The sequence below is a fragment of the Adiantum capillus-veneris genome, chromosome 1 (assembly GCF_014529385.1).
Source record: "Adiantum capillus-veneris isolate H3 chromosome 1, ASM1452938v2, whole genome shotgun sequence".
Classification (NCBI taxonomy): Eukaryota; Viridiplantae; Streptophyta; class Polypodiopsida; order Polypodiales; family Pteridaceae; genus Adiantum; species Adiantum capillus-veneris.
The window spans coordinates 140,903,634-140,923,781 of NC_140931.1; the positions used below are offsets into that span (position 1 = coordinate 140,903,634).

The window sequence follows — 20,148 nt, forward strand, 5'->3', positions numbered from 1 at the left end:
ACAAGAACTACGCCGTGGTTGACTACCGGGCCGAGAAAGCGACTTTGATAAATGAAGGGCTTAGAGATTGTACTTGATGAACTTCAGTTTCTTACTCATTCTTTTGGGAGAGAACTGAACGATGGATAAAGGTTGAATATGTTTTGACCTGAACAAAAGAACGCCAAGATTTTTCTCCACGCTCATGCCGATTGCTTTTTAGAGGGCCTGAAGATCATACCATTGATTTGATATCTGGAAGCACGTCACCGAACCGGCCACCTTATCGTGTGAGCGGAGCACAGAATGAAGAGATTATGAACCAAGTGAAAGACCTCTTGGAAAAGGGTCTTGTCCAGCCTAGTACTTCACCGTATTGCTCTCCAGTGTTGTTGGTTTTGAAGAAAGATGGTTCTTGGAGAATGTGCATCGATTATAGCACTCTCAACGAAATCACCATCAAGAACAGATTTCCGACTCCTAGGATCGATGATATACTCGACAGGTTACAGGGATCCTCGTGCTTTAGCAGGATTGACTTGAAGAGTGGATATCATCAGATCAGGATAGCGCCAGGAGATGTCTACAAGACAGCTTTTCGGACGACTTTTGGGTTATTTGAGTTTTTGGTGATGCCTTTTGGCTTAACCAATGCTCCTGCAACATTTAACCGGATGATGGAGAGGATTTTTCGAGAGTACAGGCTATTTGTTGGCACTTTCTTTGACGACATCATTGTTTTCTCCAAGAATGAGGCAGAAGACAGAGATCATCTGCTTCAAGTCTTTCAGGCATTACGAGATCACACGTTAGTGATTAATTTAAAGAAAAGTGAATTTTTCCTACCAGAGATACACTTTTTGGGACACATTGTGTCAGCATCAGGAGTGCAAATGGACCCGGCCAAGATAGAGACTATCTGTGATTGGCCCGATTTGAGGAATGTCCATGAAGTTAGAAGCTTCTTGGGACTGTGTTCGTACTACAAGCGGTTCATACGAAAGTTTGCAAAGGTTGCTTCCCCTTTGCATACCTTGAACAGAAAGGAGTACCTTTTTCGTGGGGACCCACAGAGGTGACTGCCTTTCGGACATTGAAAGAGAAATTGACTACGGGACCTATTTTGACTTTGCCGGACTTGCAGAAGTCATTTGAAGTATATTGTGATGCTTGTGGTCGTAGTCTGGGTGCGGTCTTGATGCAAGAAGGCCATGTCATAGCTTACGAGAGCCGTTTGTTCTCTAGGCCGGAGATGACAGCACAGATCTATGAGAAAGAGCTTTTGGCGGTTATCCATGCTCTTACTCAGTGGCGGCATTACCTACTCGGAGCGGATTTTACTGTCTTTACAGACCATCAGAGTTTGCGCTACTTCTTGTCACAAAAGCAGCTTTCGGAAAAGCAGATGCGGTGGACGAACATCTTGTCACAGTTCCACTTCCAGATTGTCCATGTGCAGGGACAGAAAAATGTAGTGGCAGATGAAACCGGCCTGTTCAATCCAAAAAGGGCGGTAGACTTTACTTTAAACCTTGATTTAGCTTTCACCCATTATTAGTCGTCTATTTTACCTGTACTTTCAAGACACAACAAAGGGGAGAGGGATACAGGTTGCTAGATTGCACCTGTATGAGTAGACAGACACCAGATTGGCCCCTGACTTAGGCGCCCCTTTCGGTATTTCTTTATTGTTCAAAAGAGGGAATAAACGCTGTGGTTCCTACAAGCTGCCCCGCACAAACTCGGCTGAATTTCCACTGTTCCAGCCCGATTTCGGCAGCATAACTGTACTAGAACCCTTCACGGTCAGTATTCCCACGCATTGACCGACTTTCCCGAAGCATACGGGCACTTTGCAAAACCTGGCGAGAATCTGCAGCACGCTGAATTCTCTGTTTTCAGCCCTGAAAATGCGCCAGATCGCCTGTACAGCGGTCCCCTTGCGTCCCCGAACCTCCTGGGGGTATTAGGGTCCGTTTAGGGCCAAAACCCTAAACCTGCAAAAATACACAGCAGGCTGTAATTCGCTGTTTCGGGCTCCGTTTCGCGTGCCGGTCGCATCCCTAGCAAGTCCTCGAGCTCCCGCACCTGTAGGGCTACTTGCCCTTTTAAATCGGACGAGATTTCTGGCGTGAAACCTCTCCGAATTCACCTGTACCTGCGGGGGGATTAGCCGCTAGCTAATCCAGTACCTGTGCAAGAGGCTCTTGCCTCGGCAATCGCGCATGAACCCACACAACTGTACATTGGTCAAATGAAGAGCCCACTAGAGGGGCATAACATACTGCCAAAGGGGAGAGAGAGGGCAGTGCGTAGCGTGCAGGGCATCACTCCTGGCACCGCACTGTGCATAAGAGGGAAAGCAAGCACTCCATAGCTCTTAACCTGTGACAGAGACTTGCAAAATGAGCCTCCCAACTATAAATCACGTTTTTGCCTTCTCTATAAGTAGTAAACTGGCCTCAAAGTGCCAAGTGTCACTCATTTGTGCATTTTCCCGCTTTAGACCCTCGGGTCTAAAAATATCTCACCTGCAGCCTCTGTTGACTTGGCCACAGAGTAACAAAATGATCCCCATGTCAAACTGCACGTAATGACGCGAAGACATTTTCAGGTCCCAAAATAGCAGTTCCCTAAATTTTAGGAGATGCTGCCATTGTATCTTTCTAGGTCATCCGACCCTCTTTGTACACTGCGGCCACATCCAGAACTGAAATGTAGCCTCTGTAGCAAAGGATTCCACTTTGGCTAGTCAATGACCCCACTTGGCTAACCATAGTCCTTGTCCAACCTTAGTGCTCTCTTGCCCTCAGGCCTGGACTCCCTCTGGACAGTTCCACACTAGCTATGCAATGCAGGGCAGTTAGATTTCCCGAGGGGTGTTTCCAAAAAGTGAAAGTAAATAGATAATAAGAAAGAAATCAACAAAAAGGATAGATAGTAGTCACACGCTGGTGACATACCCCCCTCTTGAAATCTCAAACGTCCTCGTTTGCATCTATGTCGTACAAGCTCCTAGTCAACATTGATGTATTCAACACCTGTCGACACATGTACGACACATACATGCTCATTGTCAACCCTGGTGTATTCAACACCTCGTCGACTCATGTATTGCCTGCGTGTGAACCCTGTCCCAATGACATAGTGGTAGCTTCACACTCTGCCATTGCTTTGAGTCACTAACTTTCCAATGACAAAATGGTAGCTGCACATTTTGCCTCTGTCTTATAGTACACGTTGGATCCCGTAACACTTTCGAGCATACCCAAACCGACAGTTTAAGAATGCAGTTACACATGTACTCTTCAATAGAAGCAATCACTGTATCCTTGACAAACTGACAAGAAATACTCACTTCTATAGCACTAATCAAACTTTTGGACATTCCATAAGAGCAATTGCCAAACTGACAATCTGTACAGCTCTAACATTCATGTAACAGGTATTTCATTTGAGCTCACTTTAAATACCTTGTACATCATTTGTTTCAGAAGCCATTGTCACACTGACAATCCATTTAGCTTTGAAACTCAAGGGGTCAAGGTAGGTTGCAAATCGAAGGCTTCCAGGTAAAGTGATAACACAGTTGGTGACTCTGCAAGTTCACCTTCTTCCATCCACTTAGCATCCATTGGTGGATAGTTTCTGAACTTTACCAAGTAACGCCTAGTAACCTTGCCTTTCACTTTCCTTTCTTTGTGTGCCAAAATCTGTTCAGGGACCAAGATCTCGTCAAGTTCCTCGACTTCCGGCTGATCTTCAGCTGGCATATCTTCTGGCACATCACCCACATAGGGTCTGAGAAGACTCACATGAAACGCATTGTGAATCTTCCAACTGTCAGGTAATTTCAGCCTATATGCAACATCACTGATTATGTCGCACACTTGAAAAGGCCCATAGTAACGCATGCTGAGCTTTGGAAACAGTCTTTGCTTGCCCTTCATCTTCTTTAACCTTGCCTTTTCAAACCGTAGAAGCACCCAATCACCAAGTGAATATACCACTTCACGACGGTGACGATCAGCTGCTTTCTTTTGCTTTGCCTGAGTCCTTTCTAAGGCCACTTTGACCTTCTTGTACATTTCATCCATGTCCTGAACATACTTATCTGCTTCAAATATCTTGTCCTTTGTATGCAGTATGGGAGGAACTTTCTTGCCACCTTCAACTATCTCAAAAGGTGCCTTGCCAGTTGATGAATGCACTGTATTATTGTATGCATACTCCACCAATGGCAAATACTGCTCCCACTTTCCTTTATGCTCTGACACATAGCACTTCAGCAGATCTAGGACAGTAGAATTTGCCTCTTCTGACTGCCCATCTGTTTGAGGATGAAATGACGAAGAGAATTTGAGCGTGGTACCCATATTCTCAAACAAGCCTTTCCAGAACAAACTAGTCATGCGTGGATCACGGTCGCTAATAATCGACTGTGGCATGCCATGATACTTGAAAATATTGCTCATAAACAAGCGTGCCATCTGATCTGGCTTTATCTTCTTCCTGACAGGAATAAAATGAGCCTGTTTGCTGAATCTGCAAATAATGGTCCAAATACCATCGTTTCCTGTCTGCGTTCTCGGAAGATCAAAGATAAAATCCATAGCAATACTTTCCCATGGTTTATCTGGAATAGGTAGTGGTTGCAATAACCCTGGTGCCTTTTGCCTGTCAAACTTGACCTTTTGGCATATTAGGCATTCTCGCACAAAGGCATCCACATCCCTTCTCAATGTAGGCCAATAGAAGAATGTCTCTACCGCTTTAACTGTAGCATCGATACCACGATGCCCTGCATACGGTGGGACATGACTCTCTTCCATAACTTTGCGTCGCAATGGCTTTGTGACACACAATCTGCCATGCATCATCATGAACCCGTCTTTAAGAAGATAGTGTTCATGACGTTGTCCATCCATTAGTTGCTCGAAGACCCTTGCAAAATCTTCATCATTTGCATACTGTTCTCTCATATCATCAAGTTCATGATGATAAGGAATCGACACAGCTGAAATTTGTGGCTTCCTTGACAAGGCATCAGCCACAACATTCTTCTTGCCTTCCACATGCACAATCTGAAAATGGAACATGGACAAGATATTTGCCCATCGCATATGCTTCTCAGATAACTTTGTTTGTGTCAAGAAGTATCGCAAGGTCTGATGGTCCGTTTGGACAACAAAGTCTGCACCTAGCAGGTAGTGTTTCCAACTTAAGAGCGCATGAATCACAGCCAGTAACTCTTTCTCATAGACCTGCATGGTCATCTCTGGCCCTTGCAAAATTCTGCTCTCATAGGCTACTACCCTGCCATCTTGCATTAGCACAGCACCAATGCTACTACCGCAGGCGTCGCACTGGACCACAAATGACTTCCTAAGATCTGGCAACACAATGACTGGATCTGAAGTCATCTTTTCCTTTAAGAGATTAAAAGCTGAAATCTCTTTCTGTGTCCATCTAAAGGTGACTGCCTTCTTTTGAAGAGCATGTAAAGGTGAAGCAATCTCAGCGAAATTTCGGATAAACCTTCTGTAATAGGAGCATAGTCCCAAAAAGCTTCGGACATCATGCACCGTCTTCAAATTTGGCCATGACTTGATCGCTTCAACTTTTGCAGGATCCATTCTGACACCATCCTTTGAGACAATGTGTCCCAGAAAGTGAATCTCTTCCAGAAAAAACTCACTTTTCTTTGCATTGATGAGCAACCTATGACTGCGTAGCTCTTTGAACACAATGGCCAAGTGATGCCTATGCTCCTCTTCATTCTTTGAGTAGACTATCATGTCATCAAAGAACGTACCAACAAACTGCTGGTGTGGACGGAAAATTCTGTCCATCATCCTATTGAACGTAGCAGGAGCATTTGTGAGACCAAAGGGCATCACTAAAAATTCGTAAAGGCCAAACGTCGTTCTAAAAGCAGTCTTGTGCACATCCTCTGATCTAATGCGGATCTGATGATACCCACTCTTTAGATCTATCCTGCTAAACATAGCTGCTCCTTCTAATTTGTCCATAATATCATCAATTCTAGGTATAGGAAACCTATTCTTGATGGTATTCTTGTTCAGTGCACGGTAGTCGATGCACATACGCCATGAGCCATCCTTTTTCTGCACCAACAACACTGGAGAACAGAATGGAGATGAACTGGGCTGAATCAGCCCCTTTTCTAACAACTCCTGTACTTGGCCCATTATCTCTTTCTGCTGAGCCGCACTAACCCTGTACGGAGGCTTATTTGGTGGGCTACAGCCTGGCACCAAATCTATCGCATGGTCCTCGGGTCTCTCTGGCGGTAATTGAGACGGTAATGAATCGGAAAAACAGTCACTATACTGTTGTAAAAACATTGACCTTTCTTTATCTAGCACAGATAAATTTGATTCATCACAATCTGACACTTCACGTGCAAAAACCAAGTACGCAGAAAGATGCTTTTTCATTACAGAAGTAATAGCAGAAGCTGATACAGTAGGAATAGACTCCCCTTTAAGCTTTACATCCAGAATGTGAGTCTTTCCCCTGCTCTGTACAATGATCTTTTTGTTGTAGGCATCCATGATTCCCTGTACACGAAATAACCAAGGAATACCTAACAACACATCACATCCGTCCAGTGGCATGATGTAAAATTCTTCAGCATCTACATAGGACTGGATATGTAGACGCAACTTTCCAATGATGGGTGTGACAGCCTCTGTATGGCCAGGACATGCCAAACCTGCCTCTGCTGTATACCCCATCTCTTCAGGTCTGATTCCCAACTTTGAAGCCAATTCTGGGGAAATGAAGTTGGCTTTGGCACCTGGATCAAAGAAGATAAGCACTGTTTGATCCCTAACCTTTCCCCATGCTCTGCAAAGCTCACTTGCATCTGAATTTGGCTTGTCGCCCACCATATCTGGCACTAGACCAGCCATGGGCTTCTTTCCTTTCCTGTCCTCCTTGTCTTCAGAATCAGCTGGCCTTTTCTTTGTAGGACAGTTGTAAGCAATGTGGCCAGGCTGCTCACATATAAAGCATTTGTTCTCTGTCCTCAGGACCTTCTTTTGCTCTTCTGACTTGCGAGGAAAACGTCTTTTCCATTTCTTTGCTGGTCCTTTTTCTGATTCAGCCGTAGCTTTGTCTTTCCCTGCGTTGGCTGACTCCTGAGTCCCTTTAGGAGCCTCATTGGGAACGTGCTTCTTGGCTGAATTTTTCTTGCCTGATCCTGCCTTGACGCCAGTGTTAAATTCACAATCTTCTCCCTTGAGCAAACCATTGCCAGTGTTTGCTACCTCGATGAGCTGCGTCAAAGTAGTGACTTTGGTCTTTGTGCAGTATTTTCTCAATCCTTTGGGTAGGCCACAACAGTATTTTTCAATCTGTTCTGTCAATGGCACAAACCTATAGGAAGTTACTGGAAGTAGAGCTTTCCAAAACTTCCGATTGTAATCATCCAGATTTCTGCAAGTGGCAGCATTAAGCTGGTGCCATTCTGTCATGACATCTGCTTCGAAATCATCAGATAACCATGCTGCTGCAAAAATCTGCTTAAAGTAAATCCATGTGGACGGAGCTTGCCCTTGAAGCAATAAAGTTGTCCACCATTGTCCCGCATTCCCTGTCAAGAAAGTGGCTGCCTTGCGGACCTTTGAAGCCTCTGTAAAGTTTCCCCCTGCATAGGCCTTATCAAACTGCTGGAGGAATGAAAGAGCCTTCTTCCTGTCATCAAACCCTGTAAAGGTCGTGAATGACACACCTTTGCCACCTTCTTTGTACGGAGTTGGCCTCTCCAGCGGCGTTAAATTGTCATATGGAAGTGACTGAAACATGGGAACACTAATAGGGTTCATCTGTGTTCCTTGGCCGCTATTAACTTGACCTGGAAATGCCATATTTGGCTGTTGATTTGTAATTCCAGCCATACCAAAATTTGCTTGTGGCATCCCAAATTGTCCCTGAGTGCTTTGAAACCCTGGTTGCATACCCATGACACTGTACATGGGGTTAGGCATCATCGTTTGAGCACCCGCAAACACTGTTCCTGGCGTATAAAACTGATTTCCAGGTGCATGACCAGCCATGCTTTGGAATACGGATCCACCTCCAAAATAGCCAGGGTGTACTGAAGGTGGTGGGAAGACCTGTTGCATAGCCTGTAAGTTGCTTCCCTACCCATTAGAACCAGCTATAGGCTGCTGAAAGGTGGCGGGCTGAACTGGTACAGCTTGAAAAACTGGCATCTCAGCCACCTGTTCTTGCACCTTAGGCATACGTTGTGGAGACTGCATGTTCTCCGTCAAGTGTACAGGTGTTTCCATTGACTGTGCGGTATGAATCACCTGTGCTCGAGCCTTAACAGGCTTTTGAATCCAATGACCCAACTTGCTGAGACGGAACAGGAGGTTGCAGAAAGGCTAAAAACCTCGGATTCTGCATTACTTGTGTGAACATAGCCACAGCAGTAACCAACTGGGTCCTGAATATATCATCATCAGTCTGTGGTGGTCTTGAGGACTCACCCACTTCATGTGTCTGTTGACCCTGTGAAGAGGAAACCTCTTCAGTCACATCATCTGGTCTGTCAGCCATAATTACAATTCCCTGTGTCTGGTCTATGATCCCCTGTGTCTTCAAGCCCAAAACTGACCAAGGCTCACTTCTATGAAAAAAAAGTGATTTAATCCCGTCGATGGAACCATGAAACCGGCCTGTTCAATCCAAAAAGGGCGGTAGACTTTACTTTAAACCTTGATTTAGCTTTCACCCATTATTAGTCGTCTATTTTACCTGTACTTTCAAGACACAACAAAGGGGAGAGGGATACAGGCTGCTAGATTGCACCTGTATGAGTAGACAGACACCAGATTGGCCCCTAACTTAGGCGCCCCTTTCGGTATTTCTTTATTGTTCAAAAGAGGGAATAAACGCTGTGGTTCCTACAAGCTGCCCCGCACAAACTCGGCTGAATTTCCACTGTTCCAGCCCGATTTCGGCAGCATAACTGTACTAGAACCCTTCACGGTCAGTATTCCCACGCATTGACCGACTTTCCCGAAGCATACGGGCACTTTGCAAAACCTGGCGAGAATCTGCAGCACGCTGAATTCTCTGTTTTCAGCCCTGAAAATGCGCCAGATCGCCTGTACAGCGGTCCCCTTGCGTCCCCGAACCTCCTGGGGGTATTAGGGTCCGTTTAGGGCCAAAACCCTAAACCTGCAAAAATACGCAGCAGGCTGTAATTCGCTGTTTCGGGCTCCGTTTCGCGTGCCGGTCGCATCCCTAGCAAGTCCTCGAGCTCCCGCACCTGTAGGGCTACTTGCCCTTTTAAATCGGACGAGATTTCTGGCGTGAAACCTCTCCGAATTCACCTGTACCTGCGGGGGGATTAGCCGCTAGCTAATCCAGTACCTGTGCAAGAGGCTCTTGCCTCGGCAATCGCGCATGAACCCACACAACTGTACATTGGTCAAATGAAGAGCCCACTAGAGGGGCATAACATACTGCCAAAGGGGAGAGAGAGGGCAGTGCGTAGCGTGCAGGGCATCACTCCTGGCACCGCACTGTGCATAAGAGGGAAAGCAAGCACTCCATAGCTCTTAACCTGTGACAGAGACTTGCAAAATGAGCCTCCCAACTATAAATCACGTTTTTGCCTTCTCTATAAGTAGTAAACTGGCCTCAAAGTGCCAAGTGTCACTCATTTGTGCATTTTCCCGCTTTAGACCCTCGGGTCTAAAAATATCTCACCTGCAGCCTCTGTTGACTTGGCCACAGAGTAACAAAATGATCCCCATGTCAAACTGCACGTAATGACGCGAAGACATTTTCAGGTCCCAAAATAGCAGTTCCCTAAATTTTAGGAGATGCTGCCATTGTATCTTTCTAGGTCATCCGACCCTCTTTGTACACTGCGGCCACATCCAGAACTGAAATGTAGCCTCTGTAGCAAAGGATTCCACTTTGGCTAGTCAATGACCCCACTTGGCTAACCATAGTCCTTGTCCAACCTTAGTGCTCTCTTGCCCTCAGGCCTGGACTCCCTCTGGACAGTTCCACACTAGCTATGCAATGCAGGGCAGTTAGATTTCCCGAGGGGTGTTTCCAAAAAGTGAAAGTAAATAGATAATAAGAAAGAAATCAACAAAAAGGATAGATAGTAGTCACACGCTGGTGACAGCAGATGCTTTGTCTCGGAAACCGTTGGTTCTGGCTATTTCCGCGATACATCATAGGAGCTTCGAGGATATGGTCGATCAGTATGCCACAGGTACAGATTTTGCAGATATTTTCACACGAATACGGGATGGGGAGACAATAGCTGGATACTCCCTTCGGGAAGGCTACTTGATGAAAAAGACTATGTTGTGCATTACACAGCCGTTGAGGGATAAGGTTATGACTGAATGTCACTATCCACCTCTTACGGGTCACCGCGGCATCGCTACCACCATGAAGGGGGTAGAGAGATACTTCTTTGGGCCGAGACTCAAAAAGGATGTGGAAGAGTTTGTGCGAAATTGCTTGGTATGCCAGAAGGTCAAGTTTGACAGGCATAAGGCACAGGGATTGTTACAGCCTTTACCCATACCCACCCACCCCTGGGAAAGTATTGCAATGGATTTCATTTTTGATCTCCCAAGAACACAGAATGACCACGATGATTTTCCGATTACATGGCACGTCTGAGACGATTGTCTCTGACAGAGACCCTAGATTTATGAGTTTGTTTTGGAAGGCAATTTGGGAGAACATTGGCACGCAGTTGCAGTTCTCGTCATCGTTCCACTTGCAGACTGACAGGCAGTTTGAAATTGCAAATTCAGAGATTTTAGATTTATTGAAGTCTTGTACCTCGGATTAGAAGACTCAATGGGAAAAGAACTTACCTTTGGTGGAATTTGCCTACAATAACACGATACACTCTTCGACGGGGAAGACGCCATGTGAGATTGTTGAAAGTGCTGCGAAGCTTCCATCCTTCCTAAGCACGAAAGATTAGATATTTGAAGTGGATGAATATTCGCGAGATTTGGATACTGCTTTTGCCAAGGTTCGCGAGACTTTGCAGGAGTCTCAAGAACGACAGAAAAAGGCAGCGGATCGCCATCGTCGCGACTTGAAACTGAAGGAGGATGATTGGGTGCTCTTACTTTTGAGAAGGCACGCCTACGAAAGAAAAAGGGAAAGGAGAGGCTTTTTCCAAAGCTTAGTATTCGATACTACGGACCTTTCCATATCACTGAAAAGATAAATGATGTCTCCTTCCGATTGCAACTACCAGATACTTGGAGGATTCACAATGCATTGCATGTGAGTCTCTTGAAACCTGTTAAGGGTGATGTGCCTGATGATGGGGAGCTTGATGAGCAACCCGAAGTGGAAGAAAACGAGGAGATCCTTGTTCCTGAACAGATTTTGGCACATAACGATACGAAGAAAGGTAAAGTCTGAAGGCGGTTCTTGGTTTAGTTCAAGAACTTTCCTGCATTTGATGCGAAGTGGATGGAGGAGGAGGACCTAGCAGATACTCCTCGGATTGTGAAACTTTACCTCGATGTTTTGGTTTAGCATAGTCTACTCCAAACGGAACCCAGAATTTGGCTTGGCCGGAGATCTGGTGCAGTGGGATGCACAAGAGGAGAGTCACTTCGCTCCCTTGTCAACAGATGCCTTGATTTTGATACTAAAGTCATTGATGTCTCTTTGAGCTTCAGGGATACTGAGAGCTGACAGTATTCTGCTGGATGACTTTATGAAATGGAATTCTTAATAATGATACTGATTTGTTCTTGACTTCTTTTGAGTGCAGGAACTGATAGCCGAAATGACTGCAGCATTTTGGTCTAATTGATCTCGAATAGACATGGTTGCAATAGGGGTTAGTCAATCGGACATCGATGAGGTCCCGATTGGACCTAGATGTGATTGCTAGCTACATTGCCGATAAATCATAGTCTAAGATCCGAATGAATGTTGAATGTCATGTGATGTCCTGTGATGCGACTGTCGATTTTGTACATGTGCTAGATGTGTGTTCCTAGTACGTAGGTACTAACAGTGAGTGTTTGCTAAGACGGTTTATGGCTTTTGTCGGTTTTGCAGGCGTAATCGCGGTCGATTACAATGCTTTCAAGAGGGGGGTATGTCACAAAGTGATGACGTGGCTACGGACAACAGAAACCCTAAAATTCTTGCAAACCCTAAATTTTGCCAAAAACCCTAATTTGCGAAAATCGCCGAGGCTGATTTTTTTTTTTTTGAAAATGATGAGTGACGCGAATTTTGCTTTTAAAAAAAAAAAAAAAGAGAAAAGACTCTCTAAGAGAGAGAGAGAGAACTGATGCTTTTTGTTTTAAAAGCTTTTGGGGCTCTGCTTTTGGGCATCCCTTGTGTCTTTAAATAAGTGGTGAGGACTTCACTTCTCAGAGCATCTGGACGCAGAGTCTGAGATTGAAACCCTAACCGCTCTCTTGTACTTTGATGATTGATTAATATAAAAAGAAATACCGAAAGGAGCGCCAGTCTTTGGGGCCAATAACTCTAGGCACGGAACTCCGCCTGGCCAGTGCAAATCTATTGTGATCTGTGAATTGTTTTGAAGTGGTTATTTGGTGCTGTCGCGATTGATTCTTGACTTGGAGTGTCCAAGTCTGTTACACCCCCCCCCCCCCCCCGCCCGAATAATAACGTCGTAAGAAACTATCCCAAGAGACAGTAAAGATCTATCCGATGAGAGAGAGAGAGAGAGAGAGAGAGAGAGAGAGAGAGAGAGCTTTGCAGGAAGCTTTCAGTAAATTTGTGGGCAAGTCCGTTGACAGTGCGCCCTCAAGCCGAACGGTGAGGATACTATTATTTTTATTCTGTTCCATTCTTATATGCTATAATTTTCATTGACAGTGGTTTTGCTACTGAATATGCGTCCTTGTCATGTTTTGATATCAAGGATACCGGCGTGCATGCGCTGAGGAATGTCTGCCACGTTGATGTGGAGCGAGTGAGCAAAAGAAAACCTGGAGAAATTGTAAGTCAAAGTATGGTCCAAATGATAAGAGTACCTGGGTGATCATCATGACTTTAGTTTTTGGCAGTGTTTTGAGAGTTGCACATAGAGTTAAAACTAATGAACTGCATTGAATTCCTGATCCTTGATTTTAGTTTCATGTATTCTTTTTTTCCAGCTACCACCCCATGAGCCTGCAGTCGTGAAGCGTGCTGTAAATCATTTCCTGCAGGTAGGTCTTTTTTCTAGAGCTAAACAATCGCTTATGAATCAAAATCATAGTCATCAACTTTTTTGTGTACAGTTTGTAACGGTATCATTTCTTTCACGTTGGTCTTTCTTCTAATGGTTCAAAATCATAGTCATCAACTTTGTTATGTGCAGTTTATAATGGCTTTGGCTTGTGGCTTCATGGTCTTGTTATGGTTACTTCACATTTAAGCTAGTTTTGAGGGTTTTTGTGTCCCACACTGACGACTTTGTTAATTCTGTAATGTGTCTGCTAAGGTAGACAAGGATCGGCAACCTCTTGTATTGGAGTAAATATGTTTACCTGTGGGTGAGGTATTCTTTATGTATAAAGGCACCTATTCTAACAATGTTCTCAATTTGTTAGTAATTAATTCATGTTTGCACTCACTGTGAGCATTCGAGTGGATTTTTGAGAAGAATACAAATTTTACTTCAAATCTAGCTTACATGGAAATTTGTTGCCGTGCAAGAACTGACATTCAGAGGTGGTGGAAGACTGGCCCATGGAACGTGCAATTCAAAAATTGATAAACATTTGTAAATTCAATAAAAAGTTGCAAATTAGAGGCTATACTCTACTGTCCACATATATACGGTGAGGCCTCTCTATGCATCGCACTTGATAACAACCAATCTAGTTATGGACTTAATTTTCTTTGAGGGTATGGGGCTGCCTGCACTCTTGCACATGATAAGACCAACCTTTTGCATTCCACTGTTTTTAGGTCTTTGTACATGGGCCAAAACCATGAGTAAGGGTTTTTGCCTGAATTATTTTCCACCTAGAAAAGGTAACATGGGTTGATCATTATTTTTGATATAAATTCTAAGGCCCACATTTGCAAGAAGTGCATAAGATATTTAATCTGGTAGTTTTGAATGTGAAGCAAAAAGCTACCAATACTTGTGCCCATCTTGCATTCACTCACATTGCACAAAACATATTATAGCCAGCCACAACAACACCAATTTCCACACTGAGGGCTTTGGGGAGGGACAAGTGGCTATGAAGTACATTTTACTTCTAAATTACCCAACTGCCTGAAGGGTTTAGATCGTTGACCTACCCACTGCACCATTTCAAGAGCCTATACTGATTTTTTTGGGGCTCTTTAAAAAATGCCATGGCATTCATTTGACTGTTCTGCTCCTTTGGTCCAAGGGAGAAGGGTTTCAGCTGCAAACAGATATTCATGTTAGCTGCAGAATCGGGGCTTCACAGTATGCCATTCGTTGTATGTATTAATACACTATGCACATGTTTTTCCTGAGACAGAAAATTTAGTTCGACATCTTAAATTCCTGAATTTATCTGGAACAGAAAAATGGCGAAGATGTGCAAGTGGTGGATGTAAGATGCGTTCCTCGCAATTTTCATGCCCGTTTTGAAGCTAAGGAACGAACGTAGGTGTTCAGTTGCAAATGTCATCTACTTTTGTTTGAAATTTTTTGCTGGAAGGATCTATCCAACTGGGTAGTTTTACGGAGGGTATGCTTCACTCTGTTGTGCAAAGGTCTCTCTTTAATGACATGTACCATGAAAATCAGAACAAAAGTTTTACGAGAGGAATCCGTAAAAACGTGGACAAATTTTGATACTCACAATAGCCCTTTAATCAAGCTACTAGCTCTTGTTAGGAACTTGGATTAAAAATGTGAACAATTGTCCATTTGGAAGCTAGGGATGTTCCTGAAGCATTTAAAAAGCATCGATTGAAACTTGAGGATTAGTTCCAAATGGAGAGGTGCCGAACACAGACAAGCACACACACAGCACTCACATTTAAACTGTCACATTTCTACATGGACGCAGGCCTGCTTACATGCACACACGTAGTGTATATCTGCGTTTCCCTTTGGCCTAGTTTTATGGGCTCCAAAGGGTGAAATTTGACTGTTGTAGTTGTTGTGTCTGTGAATACTGGTCTCGAACATGGCCCTTGTTTCAAGTGTTTAATGGTCTATGCACAAGTTCACTGGTTAAGAATGACATTTTGACTCCTATAACCCCCTTAGATGGATGCAGAGATTTGATTGACAATTCTTGGATTTCAGGGTTATAGAATGTTGTGACTTCCAAATTTTCTTAGCATTCTTTTATTATTTTCCAAGCAGCCTGAGTTTGTAATCTTTAGGAGAAATTGCAAGGCCTAGCATTGCATTAAAATTCCCTTTTTTGGACATGTAGCTATCATTACCGGATAATTGTGAGCAGTGAGGCTCTTTCTGTATTTGAGAGGAATCGAGCCTGGCATACTTCTGAACAGTTGAACATTCCAGCTATGCAGGTTTTCTTTGTTAAACTTTATTTTGGGCAGTATTTACATTTCAAGATTTAAGACGTGCCTTTGTTTTTTTCTATATGCCAGCAAGCTTGCGAATGCTTGGTGGGCCATCATGATTTCAGCTCATTTCGTGCTGCTGGCTGCCAGGTATATTTATAATCAGAATTTGACTAATATTTTGAGAAAATTGAACTTCTTTGTAACTTCATCTCATAAGGCAGGCAAAATCACCAATGAAGACTTTGGATGAGCTTCGCATATGTGAGATGCCTTTGTGGTTATGCTACCCTTCTGAAGCAATGCAAATAAAGTGCTGTGATGAAAGCTTTAGAGGGTTAAATGAAGAAAGAGCCTGCTCGTCAGAAGTTGGTAATTCAAAATCTCACTTGAACACAGCTGCTTTGGAGGATGCATTGGTGGAGGTACCAGAAACGAAGGCACAACGGCCTCGTTGTTATGTTATTACTGCAAGAGCTCGCTCATTCTTATACCACCAGGTACATAGCTCAATTAGGGCATGGTTTATCAAGTTGCACAGCCCTTCAGGTACCATTCCTACAATGCTGATGTGATGTTTTCTTTTTTGGGGTAAAAGTGTTTATGCTGAAAAAGTTACAAGATGGAGCAATGAAATATATGAAGTGTTTTGTTTAAAAGTGGTGTCTCCTATGTAGGTCTATCTAATTTAAAGCCTCAATCAAAGAAGTTTGGCTGACCTTGTAAAACAGGGGGTCAATTGCTTGCCTAAATCATGGAAAGTTTTAACCATCCAGTTCTAGCTAGGTGTAGGAATTTCAACAATGGAAATGAGGAAGCGAGCTTGCAGAAGCCATAGTCATGGGAGCACAGTGAAAAGAAAACTCATGACTACTTTTAATTTGTGAAAAGAGGCCTTTACAAAGGCTTTCCTAATACAAACGAATCCAAAGCCTCAATCAAAGGAGTTTGAAGGGCAGTAACTTGATTGCTTAGATCAAGGAAAGTCTTAACCATCCAATTCTATCTAGGAAATAAACTAGAAAATTATGATGACCTAGGAACAAGCCCTCCCTTGATCCAAACTAGGGCATACAATGCTAGCAGCTTAGGGTAATGATTACCAGAGTTCATAAAAAACAAGATGCATATAAGAAATGAGTCATCAGCCAAGTAGAAAGCTCAAAACTAGATGGTCCAATAATGGCTTACTAGTCCTAGTTTACAATACGCTGAAAAGGTGCTAGTTATGTTTGTAGCCTTCATAAAGAAGTTGAAAAAATCAAAACCTTGGGCTTAAAAAACCGACTTTTTGTCCATTATACAAAAGTTTGTAGCTTCTTGTGAAGTGATCTCCTCGCCAATATCTTCTGCCAAGCAAGTCTTTTGGGCTTTTTTCTTTGCAAAGCAATAGACCTCTAGATGTCCCTCCTTGCCATAGAAGGTACACTTGAAATTCTTCTTGGTTTTTGAATAAGAGGGTATGAGACTAGAATAGTCTCTTCAGTAATGCTTTCAAGAAATACTGCTATTTTGATGTCATTATCTTCAATTATTGCTTGAATCCCGACAAATTGTGTAAGCAAGCGTTTGAAATTGCTTAAATTATTAGCCATCGAAGTTTGTGGTTGTTTTATGAGTGCAAAAAAATCTATGAGTATGCTAATCTTCAAGTGTTTACAAGCACCCCCAAAAGTACTATATATTGTTTTCTAGGCTTCTTTTGCTGTGATGCAAGACCCAATATGATGCACTAAAGTGTCAGCAATGTGCTCGCCTATGATTTCCAAAGCCTTATCATTTATCACCTCCCATGGTGAGCTCCCTTCTCTAGTACTAGTGTCTCTGTTCTTTTTACAATATTCCACATACCTTTTTTTAATTGAAACCTTATTTTTGTTTGCCATGCGTCTGCAGTGGTATCATAGCTCATACAATTCTTCTTGTACAGAGGATCCGATCCCTTTATTTGCAGCACACATGGATTCAATCGACGAATCCCGCCAGGAGGAAACTGTTGCACCCGACCATTCGGGTACAAGACAAAACAACGGAGATTCGAATAGACATCGACCACCTTCCAACGATTTGGGAGAAGAGTATGGTTCATCTCCACCCACAACATACGAAAGAATGGAGATGTAGCGTCAACAATAGGTCGACACTTGTGCTCGACAGATGCTTCAATACTCCAAGGGTCTCCAATACGCGAAATTTTTGGCGAAGCACCCACTTGATGAGGTGCACTCTCGTTGGCGTGCCGCCATCTGTTCGCCTCTCAAGTCGGCCTTGGAGAAGAATTCCACACCGGCAGTACCAAGACAAAGGGTGCACTCAGAGGATAAATTTGATGAAACTGTAGAGCGACGAGTCAATAGACTCATGAAGACCAAGAGGCATGCGTGGAAGGAGTCGAGTAGCAGACTATCCTGGCTACTTGGGTTGAAAATCTACCTTTGAGGCCGTCAGTACGCCAAAGAAACGTGCTCGATTTCAGGGTGTTTCCAGTTTGTCCTCGTCCTCTTCTGAAAGTTCAAAGAGTTCTTTTTCCTTTGAATCAACGATGAGGATAGACAGAGCAAGAAGAGGAAAAAGATTGAGAGATAAAACAAAGGCACGAAGGCAAAGAAGAGCAGATCCCGCAGAAGGTCTCGGAAGCAGTTTGACAGTTCGGATGAGGACTCCTCGTCCTTCGAGAGCTTAGATTCGGATGAGCCGATGTACCCAATTAGAGGAAGTACCTATACCGAACCAGCCACTACGACTACCTAGAGGACAAGGACAAGAAGCCCAAGGATTTCAAGGAGAGCGGGCCGGATTTAAAGTTTGAAACTTTTCTAGCTTCAAGGATACCCACAAAGCCCTCGCTTTTATCTAGCAATTTGACATCGCTTATTTGGGAGGGCGCTACTCGGAGCACTCCAAGGTACGAAGAGCAGCGTCCTATCTCAAAGGAAATGCCCAGACATGGTGGTCTACCCTATTGCTATGCAGGGAAGCACCAACAAAGCGGCTACAATTCAAGCGGGTTTTCACTCTTCATGGCTCACTCAGGAATATGAGCAAGGTGTAATCATAGTTTGGAATCATGTGAGGATAACTAAGGAAGAGATACTGGATGTCTACTGTCAGAGATTTTTGGATACTTTTCTATTGGCCTCTTCTTTTAAGAAAATCACCTTCAAGCAACAAATTGAGCGGTTTTGTTCTACCCAAAGAAATACGGAGTTATTGTTTGCAAAAAAAGTCCAAGTCCATGCAGCGATTAATGGGACATGCCAAGCAAGGGTTTGCAATGTACGCAATGTACGCAGACACTCTTGCTTACCCTATAGATAGGCTTGTGGCAGTCCGGACCGGGCAAGAATCGAACAACGGTAATAGGAGGAAGGGGAAGCAACAGAAAAAGAAATACGAAGTTGATGTCTGCAAAATAAGTCCGAGTCCATGCAGCGATTAATGGGACATGCCAAGCAGGGTTTGCAATGTACGCAGACACTCTTGCTTACCCTACAGATAGGCTTGTGGCAGTCCGGACCGGGCAAGAATCGAACAACGGTAATAGGAGGAAGGGGAAGCAACAGAAAAAGAAACCTTCGGCCCCTCGGTTGTCAGCAGAGCTGTCACAAAGTGATGACGTGGCATGACCACCTAGGCAGAACGGTTGATGTGGCAGGCTGACGTGGCAGCAATACGGATGCTGACGTGGCAGTAGTATGGAACCCCCGGATTTTGCGTTGACATGTTGACATGGAAGACTATAAAGATAGTCACGTGAATTGCGCCAACTGTCACAAAGTGATGACGTGGCGGACAGCAGAAACCCTAATTTTTGCCAGAAACCCTTAAAAAAACTTGCAAACCCTAATTTCTACCACAAACCCTAATTTTCAGAAATCGCGGAGGCTTTATTATTATTTTTTTAATAAATTTTATAATGATGAGCGACGGGAATCTTGCTTTTTACTCTATGCAAGAGAAAGGAAGAGAATGCTTTTTTTTTAATTAAAAAAAGAGAAGAGCTTGAGAGAGAAGAGCTTTTGAGCTCTTATGCTTTTAAGTTTTAACTAGAAAGCTTTTGGGGTTCTGCTTTTGGGCATCCCTTGTAACCTTTAAATAAGTGGTGAGGGTCTCACTTCTCAGAGCATCTGGACGCAGAGTCTGAGAGTGAAACCCTAGCCACTCTCTATTACTTTGATCTAATTAATATAAAAAGAAATACTGAAAGCGGCGCCAATCTTTGGGGCCAATATCTCTAGGCACGAAACTCCGTCGGGCCAGTGCAAATCTATTGTGATCTGTGAATTGTTTTGAAGTGGTTATTTGGTGCTGTCGCGATTGATTCTTGACTTGGAGTGTCCAAGTCCGTTACAGTGGTATCAGAGCACGGCCGATTTCTCTTCTACGGGAAATCCGATCCCCGAATTTTTTTTCCGCGGCACCTATGGCTTCAGGCAATGATCAGTCGACTCCCTCTGCATCTGGAGATGCGGGCAGGGATCACAAAGAAGATTCCGGCACGGAGTATGGCCTGCCTAGGCCTACTCCAGCGGAGCAGCAAGAGATGGAGCGTCGAAAATTGATTGATGATGCAACAAAGATGATGCTCAATTTTGCCAAGGACTCGAAGATGGCAAAATATATGAACCAGAC

At 43.8% G+C, this 20,148-nt stretch overlaps 1 protein-coding gene across 6 annotated transcripts in view; it reads left to right on the plus strand.

The window, feature by feature from the left end:
- The window catches only part of LOC147465698 (Pseudouridine synthase family protein), a 67,592-nt gene that overhangs the window by 34,052 nt on the left and 13,392 nt on the right, over nt 1-20,148 (plus strand). For 2 of the 6 annotated variants that reach the window (XM_086521448.1, XM_086521456.1), the window contains exons 2-9: nt 12,763-12,819; nt 12,926-13,003; nt 13,161-13,214; nt 14,404-14,469; nt 14,556-14,638; nt 15,423-15,522; nt 15,604-15,666; nt 15,741-16,016. In XM_086521448.1, the coding sequence (XP_086377574.1) occupies nt 12,763-12,819; nt 12,926-13,003; nt 13,161-13,214; nt 14,404-14,469; nt 14,556-14,638; nt 15,423-15,522; nt 15,604-15,666; nt 15,741-16,016 (777 nt within the window). The other 4 variants (XM_086521454.1, XM_086521458.1, XM_086521460.1 and 1 more) reach the window with 3 other exon arrangements.